We start from the raw sequence: 23,336 nt of genomic DNA on the forward strand, positions 1-23,336 counted from the left end.
GTGCTATTTAAAGTGCTTTTATTTATTACCAGCGGGACGCAGCACTAAAGCACGTGCTACACGGTAGCATAACATTCCATGAGCTATAAGAGAAGTGGGTTTCGCTTTTGTTTGACTTGACACTTTGAACTCTGAGAAAGTAACAAGGGCTGTGGTGTGAAGTCTTCTACTTCACTACTAATGTAATAATGTTCTGTTTACAGAGGCATGTTTGTCATAGACAGGCAGCTGTGTTTGTGTTACAGCCACTGTATCGATTGTGATCCTTCTAGCTGAACAAAGTTTCAGCTTCATTTTACAAAACATGACCTGCTAGCTTTGGTGATTTAGTCTACAAATCATCAAGAGTAGTTTTATGGTGGTAATAATGATAAGAGAGTTATGGAAATTTCAGCAGTGAATCTAATATGAACTGGATGTACTTTTTCAGGGGGCGCCTATCTAGGTGAACAAATGGTTCCCTAACTGCCATCTCAGATAAAGTCAGGTCTGGAAGTTTTAAATTGCTAACTGCAGTGGCTTATTAAGACAGAAATGCCAGTGATACTTACTAGAGAAGAGAAGCTTGCTTCAGGCAAGCAGGCACCTAGCAGTTGTTGTCTACAGTAGTCTTCCTGATAGTCATCTCACAGCCAGGTGAGCAATGAAAGCCATAACTCACCCAAGGTGGTGGGCACAGCAGACTGCTGGCAGGCAGCTGCACTGTACAGTATGAGTAGCTCTGCAAAAGGCAGGGCTTGAAATGGACAGAAAGGACTTGACCAGAAAACTGAGTTTCTGAAAGGGGAAGTAGTTCCAGGGCTAACAGAAGGAAGCTCCTCAAGGACCATCAGCTGCAGTGACAAAGGCATTGCCAGGTAACTGGGGAGTGAACAAGGCACAAGACATTAAATTTTACAGAACATGCAAGCTTAGATAGACCTATATAAATTGTTTCAGCCCCAACAACAAAGACATATAGAAACCTTCAGAACTGAAGAAGTATTTACTTCATCTCAAAATGACTATGCATAAGACTGTAGGAATACGGAATTTAACCTATCCCTTTGCATATGCAAGTGGAATGCCTCTATAAACACATGACAGAGGAGACTGTGATGTATTTTAGGTATTCATATAAAATCCACAAATTAGCAAAGTAGCCAGCTGATAAAACTATGCTAAAGTCATATGTTGTATTTCATGTCTTCTAGTTTTCCTTTTTCTCTGCAGTCTAGGAGATAAAATACTAGCTTTAATTTGAATTGTTAAGATTCTTTGATCTTTATTTTACTGTTCTTGAACAAGTGAACTTTGGATGGTCTGTCTCCAGAGGGGCAGAGGATGCAACTAGGTTATACAGTAGGCTGGAAATCATGTAAGGAATGTGGAGCCATATAATTTTTTTATTAGATGCTGAGTATAGAGGAGAAAAGTGGTGTTATCAAGTGCCAGGCTTAGTAAGGTGTTCCCTCTGGTGGGCACACACCACTGTTCTTCTCCGCCTTCTGCAAGAAACAGTCCAGAAAAAAAAGTCTCCCATCTTTAAACAACCTTGGAGTAGCACATTGATCAAATAAGCTGTGAAAATAGGCAGTTAAACTTGAATTAAAGTGTGTTTTAAAGGGTGAATTCACTCAGCATTTTTTTTACAGTTGAGGAAAAATGTTTGAGCTGGTATTACAAAGAAAGGAACTAGTTTTGCAGACATAGCTAGACACCATTCTGAGCAAGATCAACTACTGGAAAATAGGAATTCAGTTTTTCAGTAATGACACTAAAATTAGGCTTCAAAGATGACATTTAAAGTTTATTGTCAAATGTTTTCAACAGCCAACATGAAATTATGCATGTGCTCAGGTACAACCCAATCTTCAGATCTACAAAATCCACATCCATAGTAGTCTTTTAAAGCTTAAAATCATAGTAATACTCAAAGAAAAGGATGATCTCTTTTGACACTGCATACTCAGCAGTCCCAATCCATTTCTTCATGTCATCTGCCTTGCTTTACCATCCTATGCTGACCCTGAGATTGGCTCAGTTGGTCAGAGCATGGCGCCAGTGATACCAAAGTTGTGGGTTTGTTCCCCATGTGGGCCATTCACTTCAGAGCTGGACTAAGCGACCCTTTTGGGTCCCTTCCAACTCAGAATATTCTGTGAGTCTGTTTGCTTTGTTTTGCAGTTGTGATGTATAAAAGCCTCTGGGCTGGTAAAGCACTATTTTCTCTCTTTTTCATTCTTAGGAAAGAATTTAAATCTCATGCCCCTCTTTAAAAGCTTCAAGTAATCTGAGTGCTATAACCTTTTATGTGTTGTTCCTGATAAATCTGCAAGCAGACTTGGTTACAGTTTTTCAGGTTATTTTTTCTCCTAGGCCTTTTTTATTCAGACACTGTTTTCCTAATCATTTCCCTAAATACTTCTATTTACTTGTCATTCCCATTTCAGTGGTTGGAAGCCACTTCATCAGTAATAAGACACTGGTTTTATTACCCAACTAAGTGTAAAATTTAGGGTGAATGAATGACAAATGAAATAAGGAGCCTGGGAACTGGTTGTTTGCCTTATGTTGGGTGCTTTCTCTTCATCATCCATTAGATAGTCACTAAACTACTTTTCAGGAGAGAGAGAAAAATCTTTTGTTATTTCCTGAAGAAAATGTTTGTCAGACCATTACCCTTCCAGGTTCACAAACTGTGATTGATGAAATACTCTCTAAAACATAATTAGTTTTAACTGCTTCTGTACAAAAGCATTTGCACAACATAATCAATCAGCTTGGAGAAAACATTTCTCAGCAGTCTGTAAACAAAAAGGCTTTGACAGTCCAGGTCTCAGAAGGACCTTCAGGTCAGTTAGAGAAGGCAAATCAGTTTTCACCAAAATTTCAAATAACAGTCTTAAAGATGATATATTTCATACTTTGTGTTAGATGTACATCTTCTGATAAAAACCCCATGAGTAAAAATACTCTTGCCTTTCATCTGCTACAAAGTTAAACACTTAAGAGATGCCCATTATGGGGTTTTCTTACTTCTAAGACAGGCACTGTCACTGATTATTTGTAAGTTTTATTATACATGTCCACAGATGGTCTTGGCTTATTTACAGTGTGCTTCAGCCCCAGCCCACTTACAGTTCACCACCAGCTTCTAAAGGTTATGGAGGAACCATGGATCCTCATGCCAGAGGATGGAAAACCCAAGTTTCTTCAGATACTTGTTTCAAGATGTCCACTGTCTTTACATGTAGAATTACAATCTAGTCTTCCTTTCTACAGCCTGTCACTTTCTGTCCCTTAGCGTGGAATCATATAGAGATTCAAGTCACATGTCTGTCTAAGCTCCCATCCTATCTCTAGTTACATTGAGTATGTATAATTTAATTTTATATATGCTGCTATTATTTTGTATATATATATCTCGATATATAATTTTATAAAACAGATGTTTTGCAGATTATATATCATGTTATATGCTACATGTATATATTTTTATATAGAAGTGTAGTAAAGAACAGTGGAAGAACAGAACATCCAAATCCAAATAATTAGTTTCAAGCTAATTTATTTTTGAGTGTTTGGTGCTGATAATCTTGTGTGGTATTACTTCCTATCTGATCTCCTAGCTAATTGCTAGTTATTGACAGTTTACCAATAGCGTATAAGAAAATTTGAAAATGATTAATTTAGTTTAGCTTTTTTATTCTGTTTGTAAAAATAGGGTCATGGCCTTTCAAGTTTTCTGGAAGCTTCCCCCCAGAGTTGGTTCAGAAGTGATTACTCATGGTTTCAACATTGTTTCAGCTGTGTCCCTGACTTTGAGCAAGCAGTGGATGCTATTGTCGCACTTAGTGATCGGACAATTTTCAAACTTCTTGAGCTTCAAAAGATTGAGGAGTTTGTGATTAAACCAGTGAGACAACATAACTTCCTCCCTTTAGTTTGCTCTGAGAGCATTTATCTCTATGACTTTTTTATTTAGGATGCTGCCTTCTTTTTGCCGTGTTTCCAGCCTGTAAATTTGCATTGCTGGCAGCATACATGAGTACACCTTTATTTTCTTTTCATGAGAAAAACAGGCTTTATATCTGGTTCTGAATAAATGTAAGCAAATCAGGAACTTCAGTATAGTCTCTTACTAAAGCATGGTCCTGAAGATAGAAGCAAAGTTGGAATTTTTGAGTTTATATGTTCCAATTTCTTGAGATGTGTTATAGTCTTCTTCTAAAGGTTAAAAACTTTTGAAGGAAAGCCAAACCTCAAGTTTAAATGCATTAACAGGTTACTCTTACAAGGTAAGTTTAAAGTATAATAAGCTCTTTTAAGTGAGTAAAGGAAGATGAGGAGTCCTGTCACTATATAAACTTGTTCAACTTCTAGCAGATACTGTAGACTCTCCTACAAAACTTTTTACTTTGGATTATAATGCTGTGGGTACTCACAGTTGTTTCCCATGCCCAAACTTTCCCAGCTCCACAACTCTTTGTAATGACAGTTCTTATCCTTAAAGGGAGTTGAAGGTCAAAATCAGATCTTTCAGCACAGTTTTTTCAGTTCATAAATCTGAGACTCATTGTCTGATGCCTGATTAAGGAAAGTCAGCAAAGACAGAATTCTGGCTCACAGGAGAATCTGTAGTGCCTAAACAATTTCTTGGATGTAAATGCACCAGAGAGATAGCTAGAGATGTATTGCACTAGGAAAGGTGTCTAATCATTTTGCTGCAAACACTGACAAAAGGGATTACTGTAATTTAAGTTTAGGACACTGTACTCAAGCAGGGTTTTGTTCTGTGGCAGATTTAACTGCATGGATGTAGCAGGAAATGAGAGGGGCTTAATTTCACTCAGCAAGATGAAGGTTGAGAGGGGATAAGGTTGCTGTGTGTTTGTGTGTTGCAGGTAGCCACTGTTGGGGAAAGTGCTACTTAGTTTGAGTAAAATAGATCTAAATTGGTGATTTTTAAATTTAGGCTGAAAATTATATTAATGTTTCTGACTACTAGAACAGTCAAATTCAAGATTAGTCTTTCAGTGTGATTAGTGACAGGAGATGAAGTTTCAGCAAGACAGCAATTTCCTTCAAGACTGAGTCTGATATTTTAATGGGAGTTGTTTGAGATGATATCTCTACTTGTAAGGGACTTTATTCTATCATCCTTCTGTGGTATATGTTCCTGTTAAATTCTATGCATTAAAGGAGGCCTCTCACCTAATCTGCGGCTATTCTCTTTGAAACAATGTAAAAATATAGGTTCTTCTTTTATGAAGTAGGTAGGAGAAATGTCTCTCCTTTATCTACATAGAAAACAAAAATGACTAATTTATACTAGAATTCTACTGATCCTAGGGTGGAAGTGAGATGAGCAGAGTACCATCCTATATCATTGACAAAATCAATCTTATTATGTTTAAAGTGGAAATTACAGTAGAGACTGTGTGACCTCCACTCCCCTCTTGCATTTAAGTCTAATTTTGTAGAACTCCCTCCTGTAATATGATATCCAGATTGATGACAATATTCCAGGCTTGGTCATACTGGCTCTTCAGTACTAAGTAGTAATGAGTATAGTCCTTTAGAATGCACTTGCCCAAAGTGCATTGACAGTGTCTTGCAACCAACAGTTACAGTCTGAGAAGGATGAGGTTTCAAGTGGCTTTAAGTTTTATGTGGAGTGGAAGGATCTTGGTGAATGTGAAATAAATATAAGAACATAACAGGATTGAACATACTTTTCTGGATCATCAAAATCCTCTCCCCATGCTTGGAGGCAAGCGTCTTACACTTTTCTAAACAAACTCCTGAAGTAATGTTTACCGTCTCTATCTAATTAAACAGAAATAATAAAACAGAAAATTCAGCTTTCTTTGTTGCAGTTAAACATATTTATAGCCTTCTGCTGCAAGAACCAGTTTTAATTACAGATCCTTAAATTTAATTAACTGTAGATGCAAATGGACAAACCAGGAGGTTCATTTCATACATATGAAATACATTGGTGCCGGAAAAATTGATTACGCTGAGATTCTAGAGGTCTGCATCAGACATGTGCTACAGTCCAGCAACCAATGAAAAAGGTCTTCTATTTCATTCTGTAATAGGTTCTAATTCAGATGATGAGGTGCTGTGTAAAGAATGTATGTATTTAATATCCCGTTTAAGCAATGATTTTCTTCTAAATGCAGGCAAGGAAAGAGGAAGTGGGGCTGGACAAAGAAGCTAATTCTAAGTATTCTTCACTAGCAATGATTACCCTTTGCTTTGATAAACCATAATGAATGTATTGCTAGAAAATAAACATAATCTCTTCCCATTATGTGAAAAAGGAGCTGCAGTTTTTGGCTGTGTGCTGGGTCAGTTCATCACCACAGACTGATTATGCTGGTGGACCCAGTGACCAAGGACCCAGGGAAGGCTGAGGTACTCAGTGCTTCCTTTGCCTCAGTTTTAAGCAGTAAGGTCTGTCCCCATAAGCATTACATTGGGTCAGTTAATCACCCCAGACTGCTGAAGTTGATGCATCTCAGGAAATAATGACAAAGATTCTGTTGGAGGGTTTGTTTCCTTGTTCAAGGATCAAACACTAGCAAAATAATTTTATACTGGGTTTGTTTTGCAGGGCACATAAAGATTCGTATTTTATAGCAATGATGTTGTTATTGTCAATGAGTTTAACTGAGATTTGAATCTACATGGAACAAGCCTTTATTGTTTGGAAGAAGTTTAAAAAATATGCTACGATTTTTTATGAGTTGAATTTATTATCTGTTTATCATCTGTTCAGAGGAGATTCAAGTTGCACATCAGGAAGAATTTCTTCATGGAAGGGGGTTTTAAGCATCAGAAAGGACTACCAGGGAGGTGGTGCAGTCACTTGGTACTTGGAACTTAGTGCTATGGTCTAGTTGACAAGGCAGTGATCAGTCAAAGGTTGGACTTGATGATCTAGGAGGTCTATTCCAACTTAAATAGTCTGTCATTCTGTGAAATAACTTCAGTATAAATTACTTAAATTATGTTTAGCAGTAATTGGTCGCTGCACAGAAGAAAGAAGCAGTTTGGGATAGGGAATTTGCAGCATGCTGCTCATTAGGATGGATTCTGCATTTAAGATGATTTTGCTACTGCAATTAATAATTAGTTTATTCAAAACTGAGAAGCCGATGTGGAGCTAACAAAGATGGAAAACCTGGTGCACTTAAAAGGTGGTAGAGAACAACCTTGCCATGACTTCTCCCTCTGCACCCTTGCATGACAGGTCTCAGGACTGTGTGTCTGGTTGGTTAAATTGAAGCCCAGGTCAGTCTACCTTAAATGTGGGTAACGCCTCACTCTGCTAAGGACCTTCTCTGATACAAAAGAACAAATTAATAAAAAAATCCTATGAAAAATTTGCACTGCTTTTCAGACTTTCAACAAATGTGATGTCACAGGAATACACTGAGCTGTGAAAATATAGCAAGCTTACAAAATTCAACACATACAAAAAAACTAGGATAAATATAAAATAAAGCTCATACAGCTTTTTTTGCAGAGCTACAAATCACAGTTCCTATGATTTGTATTTATCACTAGTAAAAAAATTTGCTTTTGAAATGAATTTAAACATAAAACTAAATATTTCTTTGCTTGATTTAAATGTTTTGTGAAATGAGAGGAAATGCTCCCCTAACAATTCTGAAAAATTATTTATTACAAAATGTCAAATAATGAAACTGATAATTATATATGTCACTATTGTCAGTTGGGATATATTCCACATTCCATACCTTTCATTATCTTGCAGGAAAATGATCATTTTATATTTAAGATTTTGGCAATTTGAAGTAGGTGACTTGAGAAGTCAAGAAGCAGAAAGGAGATTTATACTAAAGTTAAATCTAAACAATCTAGAATAAGTAATTTCTTCCAGTGTTAATATTTGTGAAGAAATTTTGAATCACAAAGGACTAATTTTTTTTACTTACATTTAAATTCATATTCATTCGTATTTAATGAATAAAATGTTGCTTGTGGCTATTTTTTTGTATTGAATGTATTGGAGTATATTTGAGCATATGTATGTAAAGAATAATTAAGCTACTATTCAATAAAGAAAAAAGATGAAGTTGTGGGGAATATTAAGTAGTTTAGCAGAGTAATTCTAGAAGAGAAAATTATTTGCAATTGAATTTCTATTGAAGATTGGATTTTAAGATTGGGATATTAATTGGCTGAAATAAGATTGAGATAGTGAATTAGATTTTCTTCTTTTTAAAGAGAATGTAGCATATTTTGTAAAATTTCTCAGCAAACTTCAGTTTGATATGTTCATTTTTTGTTTTAATCATTAAATAATTATTAATGAGGTATTTAATAATTAGGGTTGCAAATGGCTGAGGGTTTCAGTTGTAGCAGACTGGACAACATTTTAGAGCTATCATGAATGAACAATTATCAGGATTTGTTGGCAAGGCCCTGGGTGAAGAAATAAATAGCATATCAAGGTTATGGACTGTAGTAATGAAAAGAATGGGAAGTAAGAGATTTCATACAGTGTATTTGATGTGCTTTTATCTTGTCCAGATTCAGTTAATGCCTCAGCATTCAATTATAGATGTCAGAAAAACATCAGCAGGGTGAAGAGGAGAAACCAGAGCCAAAATGTAAGTTAGATGGTTGCTGAAGTAGAGTAAGAGCAAGTGAGGTCAGCTTCTCTGCTTTTCTGAAGCAGAAGGGAGTTTAGAGAGTTTCCATCTTTTTGTGCCATGCTATCCTGAGCAATCCCTCATTTCTCATCCCATGACTGCCGATTCCTTTTACACTGTGGCTTGTTCTCACTCTGAGCTGTGAGGACAAAATAAGGAAAAAAGTATAGTTTTAAATGATGATTGATGACAGCTTTTACTTCTTGTTGAAATAAAATGTAGCTGGCTACTGCCTCCCAAACTGTGTAGAAACAGTGGTTGCAAAATGCATTGAAGTCAGGGTTTCTGATCTCCCTGCTGCATTCAAAATATGCAGCAGATAAAGGATTGGAGTATTTTTATTAGTTTTTATTCAAAATGGCTATGCCCTTGCATAAAGAAGAACTAATAATTTCTCTGTGTGCACACAGCCGAGGCAACGAGAACAGGCTGGCACTGCGGCGGCAGACCATTCTCCGGGAGAAGGGCAGGAGGCAGGCCAGCCGGGGGCCAGCCTACATGTTCAATGACCACTCCACAAGCCTTTCTCTGGAGGAGGAGCGCTTTCTGGATGCAGCAGAGTATGGAAATATTCCAGTGGTCCGCAAAATGCTGGAAGAATGTCCCTCACTCAATGTGAACTGTGTGGACTACATGGGACAGAACGCCTTGCAGCTGGCAGTGGCCAATGAGCACCTGGAGATTACCGAGCTCCTGCTGAAGAAGGAGAACCTGGCCCGGGTGGGGGATGCCTTGCTTTTGGCCATTAGCAAAGGCTACGTTCGGATAGTGGAAGCCATCCTGAGCCACCCCGCGTTTGCCGAAGGCAAGAGGCTCGCCCTGAGTCCCAGCCAGTCGGAGCTCCAGCACGATGACTTCTACGCGTACGATGAGGACGGCACGCGCTTCTCCCATGATGTCACACCAATCATTCTGGCTGCTCACTGCCACGAGTACGAGATCGTGCACACCCTGCTGCGGAAAGGAGCTCGGATTGATAGGCCCCATGACTATTTCTGCAAGTGCAGTGAGTGCAATCAGAAACAAAAGCATGACTCTTTCAGCCACTCTAGATCCAGGATCAATGCCTACAAAGGTCTGGCCAGCCCTGCTTATCTGTCTTTGTCCAGTGAAGACCCTGTCATGACTGCCTTAGAGCTCAGCAATGAGCTGGCCGTGCTTGCCAACATTGAAAAAGAGTTCAAGGTGAGTAGAGGGACACTGATTCTGACAAACACAGAATTGCAGACTTTATCCTTCATAAATCTGCAAGATAGCGTGGGAAAATATACAGTTGTTTACTGAATGGAAATCTTTGTGAATGTCTTATTGCTGTGTTCTGATTGTAATCCATGCTGGTTGTGTAGAATGTGCTAGTGAACTAATTTTCTACTTCCTGTCAGGCAGGAGAGTAAAGGAGGCCCTTCAAACCCATGGCTGAAGCTGGCTTAGGGCAGGGGAAAGAGGAGACTAAAGTGGTACATTTTAGTCACGACAGACAAGTTGCATGATTCTATTAAAGCCTCATGCATTCTCATTAGTTTCTTGTATTTGGACTTGAAGCTTTCATACTTCTTATAATGTTTTGCACTTATTCACAAGGAGGATTCTAAATATCCTCCTTTTTTAATATGCTATTCTGGTATTTCTGTTCACTTCTTTCTCTTTCTTACTTGTACTTAGTTATATGTGAACCCTCTAGAGTTAAAAGACTTTTTCAGTGTTACATAGAAATTTTAATATTTCATAAATGCATGTTTTTAAAAAATATTAATAGTTGAGACCCAAGCTCCATAGATTCTTGAAGCATGAGTTAAGATAGTAAGAATGTAAGGTTTTACCTGTCAGTAATTGGGAAGTCAGGCCTTGTGCAAACATTGCCAGTGTTAATTATGACCTGGGTTAGCTAAAATCACTTAGCCTGGGTTTGCCTCATGGGACCCTGTTGAAAGCAGATGCTACTGTGACAGAGCAATATACGTAGACTTCACTAGTAAGAGATGACTAGAAGTCCCTGGCAGAAACCTTTAGGACCTCACTGGACTGAGATTTCATCCACTGCTTTCATGTACAGTTCAGAGAAGAGTATTGAAACCACATACTTGTTTCTTTCTCTTTAGCAGCTGCTGATGGGAACAAAAGGACTTGATTAACTTAAAGTGGAGTAAATTTAGAACAGAACTGAAAACCATTTTTCATAAACCATAAGTGCAGCCTGTTAATTTCACAGCTATGTTGAGATAAATAGCATGTCTGATTTGTAGGGACTGTATAGATCCCTTTACCACAGTTGGAGTGACACAAGCTAAGATTATTATAAAGATAAATAAAATCATCATCTGGAACAGTCAGCAAGAGGTGTCCTTCAAATGTATGCTGCAGTACACAATCAGTGAGATGAATGGGAGCACTGTACCTGTCTGTGGCATCACCAGGCAGGGCATGGAGCACACAGGTGAGAACCCAAGTAGGCTGGGTCACAGAACAAGCTTCTGCAGCCAGCTCTGAAGTGCCATGAGGAAGTTCCTTCTTTGGTGACTTCTCTTTTTCCAGTTCCTTTTTTGTCTTGGTTGCTTTCTCTAAAATGAGAGCTTCATTTCTAGTGTAGTGTTGTACAAAGAATTTTGACAGATCTTGGATACTGTCCCTCAGGAGAAACTGAAGACTAGATGAGGGGAAAAGCAGCTCTGTACTGCTGGGCATTAATCATCCAGGCTCTGTTGGGAACGTACATACTCTTTGTTTAGAGTGGAGGGGAATAGGAACAGTGAGGAGCACAAGCACAAGGCAGCATGGAAATTTAACTCTCCATTAATTTAAAGTTTCACCAGGAGCAGGCAGCTGGCAATATAAGGTCTTTTGGGAACGTTTTTATAGATACTAAAACCATGTGGTGATTCTGGATAAATAGTAAAGACTATGGAGTACATTTATAACTGAATTGATGACAGTTGACATTTACACTATTGATAAGCTGTAGAATTTACAATATCTAGACAGGCCAGGGGCTTGTCTGCAAAATACCTGCCTTAGGTTCAGTGGAGGCAATACTAGTGTTTAAAAGTTATGAGAAATGGACACTGGCAGCTTTACTGAGTCTGGGCTTGTTTCCCTTCTTGCAAGTCCATGTACCTGCTTGCAGCAATTAGTCTAAAGAATTATTACCCTTGCTTTATTTCAGGAGTTTGCTACAACTATTTGGATAGTGTAGTCACTGCAAAAAAAGTGTGGATTTGGTAAAAATGTGTTATCTGTGTCAGTGTAATCAAAACAAGTATATTTTTAGTGCATAGGTTAACTGGACATGGCAAATCTTTAGCTCCACCTAGGGTCAGCCTGAGCCATTTAAGGTATTTCAGGCCTTGCCTAAATGAAAACTGAACTTTCTGGTAATACACCATTTTAAGTCAGCTATTTTTGAGTGCTGATGGGGTATTGTTGCAGGCGAACTTTCAAGTGGTTGCTTATCAGTGACACAGATAATTTCCTGGTCTTCCTCAGAGGCAATAGGAAGGATCAGTGCTAAATTGTGATGCTGGTTGTTTTATGACTGTCCTATAAATTGCTTTTGTCTCCTAATATTAGAGAGAACAATGACTGTGGAACTGTTATTCATACAAAGTAGGAAATGCCACAGCAGGGGAAACCATTATTCTCTGGAATAAACCCCTTTTTTTCTACAAACCTATGCAGTAGTGTCATCTAGCATGACATGCCTTTTGCATTTTGTTGCAGGTGTTAAAAGTGTTGCAGTATTTAAGAAGGTTTTGGAAGAACATTCTTAGGAGTAAAACCAGAAATAGTAGAAGATTACTTCTGAAGGAAGAGTAACTGGACAGACATGTAAAGCAAAGTGTAGAAATATTTCTGTACCAAACAAATAGCTAATTCAGGATTCCTGAGTGATTCTCAGATCTTCAGGATTTTCTGAAGGCCATTTAATTTAGTTTTGTGTCATAGAATGATAAAATGGTTTAGGTTGTAAGTGACCTTAAAGATCATCTAGTTCCTAACCCCTGCCAGGGCAGGGAACCTCCCAGTAGACCAGGTTATTCAGAGCCTTGAACATCTCCAGACATGGAAACTCCTCTCTGGAAAACCTGTTCCAGTGCCTTACCACTCTTATAGTAAGAAATTTTTTCATAAAATCTAGTCTAAAACTATACTCCTTCAGCTAAAGGACATTGGCTCTGGTCTTGTCCCTCCAGGCCCTTATCCAAAGTCCCTCTCCAGCTCTCTTGGAGCCCCTTTAGGTACTGGAAGGTTCAGTAAGGTCTCCCCAGAGCCTTCTCTTATCCAGACTGAACAGCCCCAGCCCTCAGCCTGTCTGCATGAGAGAGGTGCTCCAGCTCTCTGGTTGTCTTTGTGGCCTCCTCTGGACTTGCTCCAACAAGTGAACCTCTTTCTTATGTTGGGGGGCTCCAGAGCTGGATGCAGCACTGCAGGTGGGGTCTCACCAGAGCAGAGCAGAGGGGCAGAATCCCCTCCCTGGCCCTGCTGCCCACGCTGCTTTGGATGCAGCCCAGTTGACTCTCTGGACTGCAGTCCCACATTGCTGGCTCATGTTGAGTTTTTCATCCACAAAAACTTCCAGTCCTACTCCTCAGTGTTATTATTGATCCATTCTCTGTCCAGCCTGCATTAGTGCTTGGAATTGCCTCAGTGCACATGCAGGACATGGCTTAGTGTGAAGCTTTACAGAGTTTGATATTATATAGAATATTTTTATTTTTGGAGATGGTGCTCACGTTTTCTGTCATCTCAATGATTTACCCACCTGAAAGCTAGTATGTGACAAATGTTTTTGTGCAGAGATGTGGCCTGAAGTTTTGAGAGGGACAGCTGTGGCCCAGTGCTGTTCAAAATGGATGAGATCAGCATTTATTATAAAGTCCACTGCAACTATAGTGGCAACTGACTGGTTTATTGTTTAAAGGGATGGAATGGAAAATGTATTTTTAAGTTAAATGTAGATATGTTACATTTTTGCTGTAAATTAATCCCCCTAATAAGGTCGTCCAAGTTTGCACTTCTGATGAGAAGCAAAATTCAATTTATCATCTCAAAGTCTGATTTTTTGGTTTTTTTTTTCATTTATACAACCCCCATTACAGAAATGGGATCCCAGTCTTCATTATTGTCAACTTTCTGAAAGAAAAACTAACATCACCTGTTAGAGAAGGAGTGAAGCACTGAAGGAATAAGGGCCGTCTTTGAAAGGGAAATAATGTGTTTAGCTACCTACTGTGACACCTAAATCCAACATTATATCACACTTTGAAGTCCTCAGTTCTCTCAATTCTAGTATAGCAGTATCCATATTTCTGATCTTGGCCTCTACAGTTCACTAAGCAGAGCCAGGACGTGGTCTGGAGCACTGCTCTGTCTCATCCATGGGGTTCAGTGTCAGCCTGCATCCTGAGATGAGAGCATTCTCATCACAGACACAGTCTGGAGGACAGCAGGAGCCTGTGTTTGGTCACGGGGTACTGCGTGAAAAGAGACCCTTTCTTCTGGGAGATACAGCTGTAGTGATGCTCTACTGCTCTTCTGGCTGTGGTGTCCTGCTACGCTGTCAGAGGTAAAGTAAGGCACGGTCAGCTGAGGTTTTCAGAGTGACTGTAGCCTGCTTGCTCCCTTACTTGGCACCCCAAGAGAGTCTGCAGTTGCCATGAACACTAAGAGCAGGTGACTCCTCTCAGCAGTGCTACTTTCATTCTCAGCCCACTGCTACCAGCATTGTTCCCCTAGTTCCTCATCCCCCACGCTGCTCACCCCAAATCATCACCTTCCTTCTGCAGGGTGGAAGCAGCTAGTACTTCCCCCTCATCCTTGGTGTGGTGAAATTTGGCACAATTTGTTTTTCCTAAACTGCTGAGGAACCCTGAACCAGTGTTGTCACATGCAGAGAGTAAAGCACACATGCTTTACTGCAGAATTAAGGGTTGATTCTTTTTAGAGCCTCCAACTGTAACTTAATTTCTAACTACCATCTGAAGTTTCCCAGGAATGGATTTTTTTTTAATCACGAAGTTTACCATGTGCAGTAAAGGACAACTCATGGAATTATCCATGCCTTTGTCCATTTTTGAAAATAAGCCTAACAAATTGCTACATTCCCCTGGCTCACATAAATGGCAGGAGACACGTGAGACTCAGGGAGGGGGAGCTTTATGTGTGTGTGTGACAGAGAGACATTGAAGGCTGTATCAATCACTTTTGCTGTCATTTCATTTTTGTTCTGCCTTCAGCTGACACTGCCTGTGCCATGGCTGAGGTGGAGACAGTGATGAACGACGCTCAATTCCCAAAGCTTGTTTGCCATAACCTGACTGCCAACAACTTATCAGCTTGGCTACCACCACTGGTCACAGTGGCAGTATTTCATGGGAGGGGGAACTGTTTTATTGCATTTGCAAATGAGAAAATAAACTGAAGGAATTTATGGGTGAATTTACTGGCTGCTAATATATACTGTGGTACTGTGTACAAACTTAAATTCAGAAGAAATAATTCCCATATAGAGTAATGATCTCCTCACATACTGTTTTGAAACTCCATGTCAGGTGTCAGTTACCTGAGCTGGAAAATACTGATGAAGAGTGTGTGTGTGAATGTATGTACCTATCTTCTACCAGAAAATATGCACATATTAATATATTGCAATAATTTTAATAGTTATTATGAAGTCCAAATTATATTGTTCCTATATTTTTCGAAAATTATTCATTTTTAGATTTGATATTCAAGGGTCAAATATCAGTTTGGAAGAGTTGGTGTATAAGGTGTGTAGTTGCCTCTTTGTTTCTCCTTTGTCTGTGAATTTAAAATAGCTAATTTTCCTTTCATTTGGAAGAGAAAATTTATGTATTAAAAATATTGAATACTGAATCTTAGCTTCTGCCACAAAAATGAAAGCCAAACAGAAGGCAATATATTATTCTCAAAAAATGTCTTTCTGTAGTGCCAGAAGTCAGGATTTTAGTTAACCTCTCTTGTTATTCATCTGAATAGAAGAAAAACAAATAATGCAATAATAGATTATCCAGAATGACGGGAAATTATTAGTTTTAGTATTTAGCTTCTGTTTTCTTTGTAGATAAATGGCATTGAAGTGCCTTTCTCCTTTATGACAGATCTGTTACCTTGTTTATGTTATATTATTAAAAAAATAAATCACTAGCAGTTATATGTAGATGTAAAATAGTGTCTGTAAATATTTCTCTGTGAATGTTTGCATTCATCTAAGCAAAGTGAAGTATAAAACTTGGATGCAATCCTGTAATATATCCAAGTAATAAACTGTTATTGTAGTATTGTGGGCAATAAAGCACAAAGATGCATGAATTACACCCTCAGCAAATAAATTAGGGTATCCTGTCTGCTCAACATAATGGTTTCTCTTCCAGGATGAAGTACTGGATGCATTAGATGGCAGTTAGTATGAAGGATAAAGAGAAGGGGCTAACTAGAGACTGAGTGGAAGAAGGGGAAATACCCTGAAGAGCAGACTGGAAGAAGGGGAAATGTGTCAGTGCAATAAAAGCATTTGTAGAAAATTACTTTGAACATACCATAGAGCCTATGTGAGCAGTCCTGTATGGCGTGGAGTGGTTGGAGGTTTATTCCATTCTTTTGTTTAGGAAAAATTATACAGTAATTTAATCTTTTTAAGACATTAAAATGAGCAGAAATCACAAAACCAGCAGAAGTTGTTGACCCATGCATGAGTAAATCTCTTGTGAGATTTTTTTATCTTTAGATATACATCTATACCTAACTCCCTGTCTGCCTAGCTATATCCATCTTTTATGACCCAAACACAGCTGCATGTAAGGAGTGGTTAATGAGCTGTGGATTGAAATGATCAAAATACCTTTTTCTGTTTTGACTTATGTCCTTTGGAAAACAGTACCCAAGGAGAACACTTGGTAGTTAAAGCAGTAAGCAACTGAACCTGCAGTTGCAGAGCAACATTTTGGCTGATGTGGTGAAGTCTCTTGTGAGATCCTTGGGCTGGAGCAGATCTGCAGTCAGAGATGTGGTATCACCACAGTAGCTGTACCACTGCTGGCAGTGTTGCTGGAGAACAGCAATCAAACCTTGTGTTTGCAAGCTGGAGGAGATGCTGGAAAATGAGAAAGCCAAAGTTTAAAGCATAATTCTAGGGCTAAGGAAATTCAGTATATTTATGCAATTCTGAAGAAGGTTGGGAGTTTCTTTAGGTGTGTTCTGTGTAGGATGCTCATCTTGTCTAGTTGAAATCTCTACAGTGCAATTTTCTACATCTGAGCTAGCTGTCTAGGCTTCTGTGACAGGGAATAGAAAAATTTCCCCTGTGCCATTCATCTCAACTTGAACTGGTCATTAAAATGTGTCATTACGATATTTCTGAAAGTGTTTTGCTTTTTTTTTCTCTTTAATTGCCTCTAAAGCAAGTCTAGAGGAGTGACTCAGGTGTGAAAATTGATGATGTAGATGTGCAAGACAACCAAGGTGAGACGAATCCCATTCCTTGAACATTTAGGGGGAAAAAGCATAACAAGATGCTAAGAAGCTGTTCATGTTCACAGAGGTGTAGATGGGATGTAGAGCTATTTCTCTCATGTTGGATCTAAACAGCAAGTTTCTTTCTTTCTGTTCTGTTTTCTAGAATGATTACAAGAAACTGTCTATGCAATGCAAAGATTTTGTAGTTGGACTGCTTGATTTGTGCAGAAATACAGAAGAAGTGGAAGCTATTTTGAATGGTGACGTAGAGATGAGCCATAATAATGGAGAGCATGGTCGCCCCAGCCTCAGCCGCTTAAAACTCGCCATCAAGTATGAAGTTAAAAAAGTAAGCAATTACATTGATCAAACAGGCATGTCATGATGCTGATATCAAATTGTGCTATTATTAATTTTTTTTTTGATAGCCTACAACACTGAAATGAATATTTGGGCCCTCTTGCACAGTGTATTTTACAATCAAAAGAATTCTCGCTTGCGATAAGAACAAGAAGCAGATGTTTGGGGTGAACACTGGTCCCAATGAGTATGAGAGCAAACGGCTCTAAAACAATGCATAGCTATATGAAAAACTTTTAGATATATATTTTTATTTGAAATCTGTTTTTTAAAGAAAAGAAAAGATGGAAAAAATTTACACTACTTCTGAAGCCTGGAAAAATGTAAGATTTTATGAAAGCTAGAGAATAGCGCATCAGTCCAGTGCACTACATAACAGAAATTGATACATGTTTTTGTCAAGCTGTTGTGTCTTGCTCAGAAAGTTGAGAAAACCTAGTGAAATTGCCTGTCTCACAGAAACTGTGTTTGTGTCTGTACAGAGGGACCAGAGACATAACCTGGGAATATCTGTACTGTGCTTCTTAGTTCTGGAGAAAGCAGGCTGTAGGCGGTGCCAGCTACAGGAATTATTGTCCCTTCTTTGGCTTGCTTTCATTTCTATGGTCAGTTTAGTACTCTGCTCTCCATCTGTGTAGTGCTCAGTGAAACCAGCTGAGGTTGTAGCTGCATAAACATTGGAATTTCCCAGGAAACTTGACTTGGATAATATAGGTTGTAAAATTCTAGGTGACTTGTGTCGACCAGGGAGAAATTATATGTGTGGTGAAGTTTGTACAAGCAAAGATCCAGAACACACAGATAACTAGTATACTTCAAAAGCATCTTACCCTACATTTTTACAAAACTTGAGTTCACATCCCTGGGGGACACACAAAAGCTTTATATGTGAGTTCTATTTATGTGTTCATGAAGGGAAGAAAAGAAGAAAACCATTTTGGTTGAACCAGTATACAAATATGAACCTGCAAAACACTTGCCAAGCTACAGTCACTAAAGAGAGCTGAAACAACTGTTGAAGAGAACAGATCCCACTGAGCTTGGGTCCTTCATAATGTTTGAGTCTTAATGCTTCTGCAAGTGTGAGCTTTCTTTCAACATTTCCTCTTGTCTCAATATATACATTTCTTACACCTTCAGGCAGTTACCTTTTAAGTACTGAGAAAGATTCTAGAAAGAAACAGTACGTTCAATTAAATTTTTAATTTTATTTACCTATCTCAATTTTAAAATGTGCCGTGTGCAAGAATCTACTATTTTTTATATCTATCTTTGTAAGATGCTTCTTTTATTATCCAGAGGACACAAGAAGCCTTATAGGACAAACTTCTCAGTTTTGCAGTTTGTCCAGATGGTTCCAGAACCAAGTTACAGATAATCATTATCTGATTTCCTGTAAATGTGACAGCTGTTTTTTCATGTCAGCTGAGAAAAATGGTATTTTCTGCGTTAACATGTGGAAATACGACATATTCTTTCTTTTCTAAGTGAAGATTATGTAGCCTTTTTTGCAGAGCAAAAGACTTAGAAGTGTTGGAATTTCTGAAGCAGTAAAAATTACCATTTTTTTTATAAAATTAAAATTATAAATGTCAGAAACGTATCGAGTTTGTCCAGATAAATTAGCCTTAGATGAAATTAATAGTTGGTGATGGAACATAGTGTTAATAAATAAGATTTTTATTGTTGCTGATGGCAACATGCCTGTTGGGGAGATTTGGCTTATCAAAATAGTTTTTCTTATACCCCTGTCAATGCTTCTTTGAATATAAGCTGTATTTTTGCTATTCCATCGTTCTCAATGCACTTCCTATAGCTGTAATTCAACAGAAGTTATTCTGATAGCCATATTATTTTTGTGCTTATTTCCTTTATCACAGTTCGTAGCACATCCAAACTGCCAGCAGCAACTGCTCTCGATCTGGTACGAGAATTTGTCGGGTTTGCGGCAGCAGACGATGGCAGTGAAGTTTCTGGTTGTCCTCGCGGTTGCAGTCGGACTTCCCTTCCTTTCCATGGCCTATTGGATTGCTCCTTGCAGCAAGGTCAGCCTGGGAAGCCTTGTCAGGGCCTTCTATTAACTCCTCTGCACCTAGATTCCTGTATGACAAAGACACACTTAAATAACACTTCAGAAACATGTTGTTTTAAAACCAAGTTAGAGCGGAATGGCTGCGAGGCTGCATGTTCAGACAATTGTAATTTAGACAGGTAAATGTGTTGTGTTAATTGCAACATGTAGTAAACTAAGTTATGATGGTTGACCAAGAGTTACCTTGTAGAAATCCTGCTTTATAAACAAAGAGTCAAACAGTTTTTCATTTAGTTCTTGCCTTAGCAGGCAGATGCAGAGGATACTAACTTGCCCTTGACTCGGAGCTAAACTAAGTTCAAGCTGTGGGTTGATTCCAGCTACCTCAAAGGCAATTTTCTTTTTCATTATTAAAAATATATAGAAAAAAGTCAAGACAGTGCTAGTAATCATCATATTTCATGAGGTCTTCAAAGCAGTTACACAACCTGCCCTGCATTCACTTGCGATGCACTGTCTGGGATTAAGTGCTACCAATATATCTGGTTTGGTTTATATATAGTATGGAAAACCTTTCCAATAAAGATCAGTTGCAATTTCTGACTTCATTGAGCTTTGTGTTGAACCTCTATTTCAGTTGTCCAATATCCATTTTCAGTGGACACTAATGGAAAATTTCCCTTGACAGTATGTTGGAGGGAACAAATGGCCTCCTATAAGGATTGTTCAAGATGTTGCAGTATGAGATCCACAATTCTAGCAGTTGAATCCTGTGCATGTACAATGATTTCAGGGGAAGAGGAAGGTTGAAAGAGAGGACTGGGATCTTCTTCTGGTTTTTTTTTTATTGTTCTCTGAGATGAGAAAGGCAAGCCTTTTAAGTTTTGCCATAGTTTTAAATTTCTTCCAGTCTAGACAATAAAATCAGTTACATTATTTTCATTTTTTGGTATTGTGACTAGGTGTTTATGAATACTTTTCTCTTAAAACACGCCTTGAGACACATTTCACACATTTCAGTAATTGATTTTCTGCTATAGCAGTGACTTACCTACTTGTGATTTTCCTTTTTCAATGATTTATTGGTAATATACAAATACAGTCCATCTGAAATTAAAAAGTACTTTTCTGCAGCTGCCAGATAAGTGGACAAGCTAAGACTCTTAATATCAGTACAAGCACTTTCAAAAATAAAGTAAAGAATTGCTAAAAGTTCAACCTTCTGTGAATATGCAAAGAACTTTTAGGTTTTTAAAATGTTGCATTAAACCATTTTTTAAGTTGTTCATAGTCATTACAAAGCTGAGAACTTTTCCATTGTATTAGTCAGGAGGAAATTAAGACTCTACAGAACCACAAATATAACCTTTTGAGGTGTCACGACTTCTTTAAAAAAAGAAAATAAGTTGGGAAAACTGCACATTAACTGCTAAATTGAGTATCACATCAGTCAGGAAATGGAATTCTTTTCTTCATAATTCACTCATGGTGATAATCCTTTTAGTACGTGTGTCAAAATTTTATTTTCTGTCTTGTCTCACAATGAAGCTGGCTAGCATTAAGAAATTCAACGACAGTAATAAATTTTTCTCTTGATTATCTATAATAGACATAGATGCCACAAAATAATTACACTATTATTTCAAATCGCTGAGTTAAATTATATATTTTATGCTTTTTTGTTTCAGTTTCACTGTTATTCTATCACTGATATCCTAACAGTGAAACTGGTAGATTATTTCTCTGAAAATAGCAAATCAGTAGAAACTTCTAAGGATGACTGTGAGCAGGGCATCCTGGTGTAGAAACGTTTTCAAATATTTGTTCCTTTGTATTACTGAAATATATGAGTATCTGTGTTACTGCTCTTTTTAGATAAGTTTTATTTGGAGTCAGTCAGTGCAATATCCTTGTGTTTCTTACTCTCTGTTGCAGCTGGGGAGGATAATGCGTGGACCATTTATGAAGTTTGTAGCCCATGCAGCCTCTTTCACCATTTTTCTCGGTCTGCTTGTCATGAATGCAGCTGACAGGTTTGACGGCACCAAACTCCGACCTAATGAAACAACAGACAATGTAAAACAGCTTTTTAGGATGAAAACATCCTGTTTCTCATGGATGGAGATGCTCATTATTTCTTGGGTAATAGGTAAAAATCGTCGCTTAAATTTGTCTAGCTATGATTTCAAGTGAAGCTGAACCCAATTGTAACATTTCCTATTAATGTTTTGTGTAAAAATTTCAGCAAAGGGAGTTTATTCAGCTGTCTGCATTCCCACACGGGCCTTGTGTTTTTTATTGGATGTCAGCAGGATTCATATGTGTCTAGTTGATCACAAACATTCAGACTAAGTATTTAGGTAAAATGTATATTATCTGAATATGATGAGTTCAGTTTTATGAATATCAAAGCAAAGTGTCCACCTGTTGTCTTTTTTTTTTTGAGGGGGGGAGGGGGTGTCCAGTCACAGTGTGAGCTTCCAAGGGGAAAGATTTTTACATGAGAAGGCAAGATTTTTTGTGTCCAGTTTTCTCTTTCTGCTAGAATTCTCTTATTTTGCAAGCATGCTTGCAGAACTAATAGTGTTTTGCTGAATATATTAGTGACAAAAGAGAAGAATATAGATCCCTGAAGATTCAGCGGTAGATTTTTCCATCTCAACACGGGAATGAAATGAGTGCTATGAGTAGTACTTTGAGCTGACCCATCCAACTTAGTGATGTAGGACTACTCAGCATTAGAACCTGAGCACAGACCTTCCAAAATATTTTAGCTGTCAGATTCTTATTTACAAGTCTACTCCCTTTTATTTCAGTAGGATTTAGATGCCCATATATTTTAAGGATCTGGGATCTGGTTGCTAGTTAAGTCAGTAATATGTGAGAGTTTAATTCAAGTTATCCATTCAATAGCTTCTATATTTAAAATACTTTGCTTTTGTGATCCCAGTGTGAGATCATAAATGTATGTATTTAATTGTAAAGCTGTTTATAAATTGCTATAATTGTGTTTTTTAGGAATAATATGGCACTTAGATTTCCAAAGTCTATAAATATCAATATTTTCATCTGGTAATAAAGAAGTAAATAATGATTTCTCAGTTTGAAGTTCTAGTTTGCTAATTTAATCTATTTTTATATCAGTGTCATGCATAAGACAGTTTATGAAAAATTGATTAATGCATACAGATGTGACACTGAATTTAGCTACTGTAATTGACATTATTATTGTCCTTATCTGAAAATGATGAAAAGTGCCTTCAACTTGACAAGTGTAAAAATTAGTGACATTATTCTGTTCAGTTATTAACTGTCTTTAGAATCCTAGAAATGTACTTCATAGTCATATAATTTTTATCTCAAAAAAAAAGGATTTTGACAATACAAAAAGTTGTCATAAGCTGATACTGTACTTTTATTACAAAGGGACAATAGTTAGGACTCAAACAGATACCTTTGTCCTATTGAAGAAGCATTAGGTCTGACTCTTACTTTCATGCTCATTTGTCACATATATTTTCAATTTCAGTAAGAGAAACTGTACCCAGGGTAATGCAAACAAGAAATTGTGAGCTCTGCTTTAGCTTTCCCACCATTATATGATCATGCCAGATCATTTCTGCTCTTCTATCTCTTTCTGTGTCTGTAACAGATAGTAATAATCAAATCCCATTCCTCTCTTGAAAAGCTTTTGTAGTTTTACAGGAAAAAGCAGTCTGAAAGATTGTTATTATTACTCAGATGAGAAAGTAGTCTTGGAATTTATATGAATTTACAGGTCCAAGAATTTAGTTTTGTGTTCG

At 37.8% G+C, this 23,336-nt stretch overlaps 1 protein-coding gene across 1 annotated transcript in view; it reads left to right on the forward strand.

Annotated features, from left to right (window-relative positions):
• TRPC6 (transient receptor potential cation channel subfamily C member 6) overlaps positions 1–23,336 on the forward strand; it is an 81,222-nt gene that overhangs the window by 40,445 nt on the left and 17,441 nt on the right. Inside the window, exons 2-5 of the mRNA XM_069014959.1 lie at positions 9,083–9,857; positions 17,305–17,490; positions 19,382–19,546; positions 21,469–21,682. Coding sequence (XP_068871060.1) covers positions 9,083–9,857; positions 17,305–17,490; positions 19,382–19,546; positions 21,469–21,682 — 1,340 coding nt within the window. The remainder of the gene's footprint in view (positions 1–9,082; positions 9,858–17,304; positions 17,491–19,381; positions 19,547–21,468; positions 21,683–23,336) is intronic.

The sequence above is a fragment of the Aphelocoma coerulescens genome, chromosome 1 (genome assembly GCF_041296385.1).
Source record: "Aphelocoma coerulescens isolate FSJ_1873_10779 chromosome 1, UR_Acoe_1.0, whole genome shotgun sequence".
Lineage (NCBI taxonomy): Eukaryota > Metazoa > Chordata > Aves > Passeriformes > Corvidae > Aphelocoma > Aphelocoma coerulescens.